Source organism: Gavialis gangeticus, unplaced genomic scaffold (genome assembly GCF_001723915.1).
Source record: "Gavialis gangeticus isolate Ggan-Ray unplaced genomic scaffold, GavGan_comp1, whole genome shotgun sequence".
Lineage (NCBI taxonomy): Eukaryota > Metazoa > Chordata > Crocodylia > Gavialidae > Gavialis > Gavialis gangeticus.
The window spans coordinates 46,073,455-46,077,602 of record NW_017729000.1 but is presented as its reverse complement, the minus strand read 5'-3'; the positions used below and the strand labels follow the sequence as shown (position 1 = coordinate 46,077,602).

The 4,148-nt window shown below is 45.4% G+C and overlaps 1 protein-coding gene across 1 annotated transcript in view; it reads right to left on the bottom strand.

The window, feature by feature from the left end:
* The window catches only part of DIAPH1 (diaphanous related formin 1), a 196,575-nt gene that overhangs the window by 102,344 nt on the left and 90,083 nt on the right, over positions 1-4,148 (bottom strand). Inside the window, 1 exon segment of the mRNA XM_019506582.1 lies at positions 3,853-4,148. This exon segment is cut by the window's right edge and continues 9 nt beyond it. Within this exon segment, the coding sequence (XP_019362127.1) occupies positions 3,853-4,148 (296 nt within the window).

Sequence of the window (4,148 nt, the reverse complement as noted above, 5' to 3'; positions counted from 1 at the left end):
CATCCTGTTTTTGTTAGCCCACCCCTGTAACCTATCCAGGTCTTGCTGCAGTCTTTCCCTCCCTACTAGTGTGCTCACCTCACCCCAAATTTTGGTATCATCAGCAAATTTAAACAGCTTGCTTTGCACCCCATTGTCCAAATTGGTGATAAAGAAATTGAACAGCATGGGCCCAAGGACCGAGCCCTGGGGGACTCTGCTGCCCACTTCCCCCCAGGTCATATATGACCCATCTACCACCACCCTCTGAGTATGACCCTTCAGCCAATCTGCAATCCATCTGACTGTGTAGGCATCAATGCCACAGCCGCCTAGTTTTTTAATGAGGATGGGGTGGGAGACGGTGTCAAAGGCCTTGCTGAAGTCCAGAAACACTATGTCCATGGCAACACCCGAGTTTGCCCTGAGCCTTTTCTGGGAAGGAGGACATGTACTGTATTTGCTCGAGTACAAGTTTCACCCCCCATCATTTACTGGGGGGGAAAGCTTTCATCTTATATTTGAGTATGTAGGGGGGCGGATTCTGAAATTACAACTCTGGCTTTGGATCAGGGTCAGAAACTCAACTTCTGCCCACCCTCCGCCAACCCACCACTGCTTACCCTCTGGCTTTGGCAGGGCTGTCTCTGCTCTATCCTGGGGCAGGGAGCATGTAGCTGTTCTTACCCCAACCCAACCTATTAACAGTGGCAGCAGTGGCTCTGGCCTGGGCTCCAGATCTGGGGTGTCACTGGAGCTGCTGCTGTACCAGACTGGGACTGGAGCAGGGATGGAGCACCGCTGGAGCCAGAAGGTAAGCAGAAAAATAAAGAGGGGGCAGAGGCAATGAGGGTAGGTACGGAGAGACAGGTAGGGGTAGATGTTGGGGTATGCAAGCAGCAGGGGGTTACTGCCTGTTCCCCCATTGCCTCCCCCTGCTGTAGCAGTGGGGAGATGAATTTAAGATAACCCGCCAATAATTAAGATACTAGACATGGAAAAATTATAATAAATGTATAAACTTCCCAAGTATACAACCTGATTATTGGGGGGGTCACATTAAATTCAGAGTCATTTTTGGTTTGAGTAAATACAGTAAATTTAATACATAAAAAATAGCTCTATACCTCTTGTAGGCGTCATTAGATTATTAATATAAGCAATGAATGATACATATACAATTCATATAGAGGCTTTGCTAAAGTATAGACCAAAGCAGGCTTCACCAAAGGCTGATCTCACACTGCCCTGTGAGAGTAGGTTCAAACAGACAACAGAATGTTAAAATTAATTTTTAAAGTTGATTGATAAATGTGGTGCCATAGTCTAGAACACACCTGATAATGACAGCAGGTCTGAGGATCAGGGTAATTTGGTGAAGAAATTGATGTTTCCATATGCTATGTAAATAAGTGATATCAACAGAACTGTTTGGCTTGGTGCATAAGAGAGGTACTAGAAGTCTTTGGAATGTGCATTAGGCCTAGGGAATCCTATTTGTGAGCTGTCCTTGTGTCTAACCAACAGCATCAAGGGCTTACATCTTGCAACCCTTTGGACAGGTGTGCGAGTGAGTAGGTGCTGAGTAGATACTAAATCTTCCTGAGCCTTTGCCACCAGACCAAGCAGCGCTCTGTCTTTGTATAACACACACTGGCCGTAGCAGCACGGAGAACACCCAGAGTGCTCGTATAGAGAGAACTACACTGACCAAGAGAGAACAAGGAGGAGCAAGTATCCCACAGGATTATCTTTTTGACCCCTCCTGTTCTCCTTTTACAGAGTCTCTGAGAGACTTTGTCTACTTACACGGCTCCAACAAGTATCTTTAAACCAGTGACTCAAAAACAATCTGTCCATCCCACCTTTTCTAACCAACCTCTTCTCCCACATCAAGCTGTACCCAACTGAAAACAATCTTAGCTAAATCTCAGTTCCTTGCTTTTCCTCCAAAGCTCTCACTAGTCCTGCTCTCACTGTCACCACACTCCTGTCACTGAGAACCATAATTTTGGGATCATCTTTCATTCCTCTCCCACTCAAACTGCACTGTCCATTTTTTGCTGTGTACTTCTCCATAAGCTTTGAAGATCCAAAAGTTCTTTTCTGATAATGCAGCTAATAACTTATCCCCCAAACACCATCATCTCCTATCTTGGTGACTGAAATTTCCTTTTCTTTGGCTCCTATATTACACCTCTCCAACCTGTACAAAATCTAACTGAAGAGACTTTCACTTCTAGTCTTTTTACATGAAGTTAAATATTGTTATGCTAAGAAGCATGTGGAGATAGTATACAGGACATACTAACGTAACATGTTAGCCCATGCTCATTTTAGGTTGCTTGGTTTCTTGTACTGTAAGCCCTTATGGTCAGACTGTCACCTTATGTGGGACAGCACCTGGAAACATGTGAGCACCCTGAAAACAAAAGCAGTTCTTAGACAATTACACCCAACATCCACCACTGCCAGAAAACTTGTTTCTATCAGTATGTCTGCCTGTTCTTTTAAGCCGAGTACTGAAGAGTATAAAGCTGAAAAAGACCCCAATATTTCTGCATTGTGAATAAGGAACACAGGTTCCACATTTGACTGACTTTATTGCTATTCAGACTGATGCAATACTTCACCACCTAGTTTGCTGTCCCTTCCCCCCAGAACATTTTCATCCAAAAACAGTTCTGTCAATTCACCTGTTAGAATATGTTTTAGAATACATTATACCTGTATTATGGTATACTTATGCTAAGCTGGTATTTTAAAATGTACGTCCATTTTGTAAAAAAAGAAGCAGTAAGGATGTGTGTGTGTTTTGAGTGTGTGATTGATAGCGGGATAATTGCAGCAGGTATTAGACAGATTGGTATGAGATATTTGGAATAAACAGAGATAACACTCAGGATGTACTGCAGGTGGCAGTCTGGGAATATGGAGATGATAATGATTAAAAACTGAAAAACAGACAAGGTCAACTGTCCTGAACTATGGGTAGGTTCTGTGATGTAGAGATAACTGATACTGTCAAACTCAACTACAGTTTGGATGGAGGCGGATTTGAACCTGCCCATAATTCAGGACAGTTGGCCTTGTCTGTTCAGAAGAGGTCCAAAGCTGGGGCTCCACACTTCCAAAAGGTGGAGGGCCAGAACATTAACCCATTAAATGCAACTTCTCTGCGCTACTAAACCAAGGAAGCACGCACAAAAAATGATGCCCGCCTCTGAACCTACTAAAAGCTCTCTTGTTCCAGCATGACCATGCTAAGCCCATTGCTGGCTGATTGTCACACAGTTTTAGGGCAGCTATTCTGTTCACATACACACTTGTTAGCAATGTTCTAGTTCAAAAAAAGAGCAGGGGGGAAATGAAATGTACATGATAAAACAGCCTAGGCTTTCTAGAGCGGCAGAATTATCTGCTGCTTGTATATTTCAGAAAGGTTGTGATTATTAAATCGGTATCACCACAGTGCTGCCTTCAAAATGCTTCCTATAAGGTAGAGGGCATACAATATTCAATAAATAATACCAGCAAAATTAAACATAAGAGACTCCAATAACCAATGGCTACAGGCCAACTAGGAAAGAGCTTGCTTCTCTGCATCTCCACAACTGTATGGAGACAGCATCACACTACAGGGGAAGCCTGAGCTACTTAGAGGTTCTTGTGGCCCTCAAGCACCAGACACTTCCATTCCAAAGGTGGTTCACTCTCCACACTCTGCAGAAGCAGGGCAACAAAATTAGACCCTTCAAAAGACTGGGGGAAAATGGAAGGAGAGATTAAGGCAATTAAAGCTGGAAGTTGAGATGGGATGCCTTGGAAAAGAATACAATGGGCAGCAGGCTCTGGATGAGAGAAAGGTCTTACCTTGGACCAGTTAGGCCTTCGCAGCTGTACCTCTGGTTTATAAGCCTTTTTAGGAGTCATTCCATATGGAAGAATTGGAACTCCAGGGGCTCCCCATCCCCCAAGCCCAGGAGGTGGAGGAGGGACACCCATCCCTGGTGGAGGTGGTGGAATACCAGGAGCGCCAGGGAGCGGAGGGGGAGGCGGGAGGCCGGGAGCGCCAGGGAGTGGAGGGGGAGGCGGGAGGCCGGGAGCGCCAGGGAGCGGAGGGGGAGGCGGGAGGCCGGGAGCGCCAGGGAGCGGAGGGGGAGGCGGGA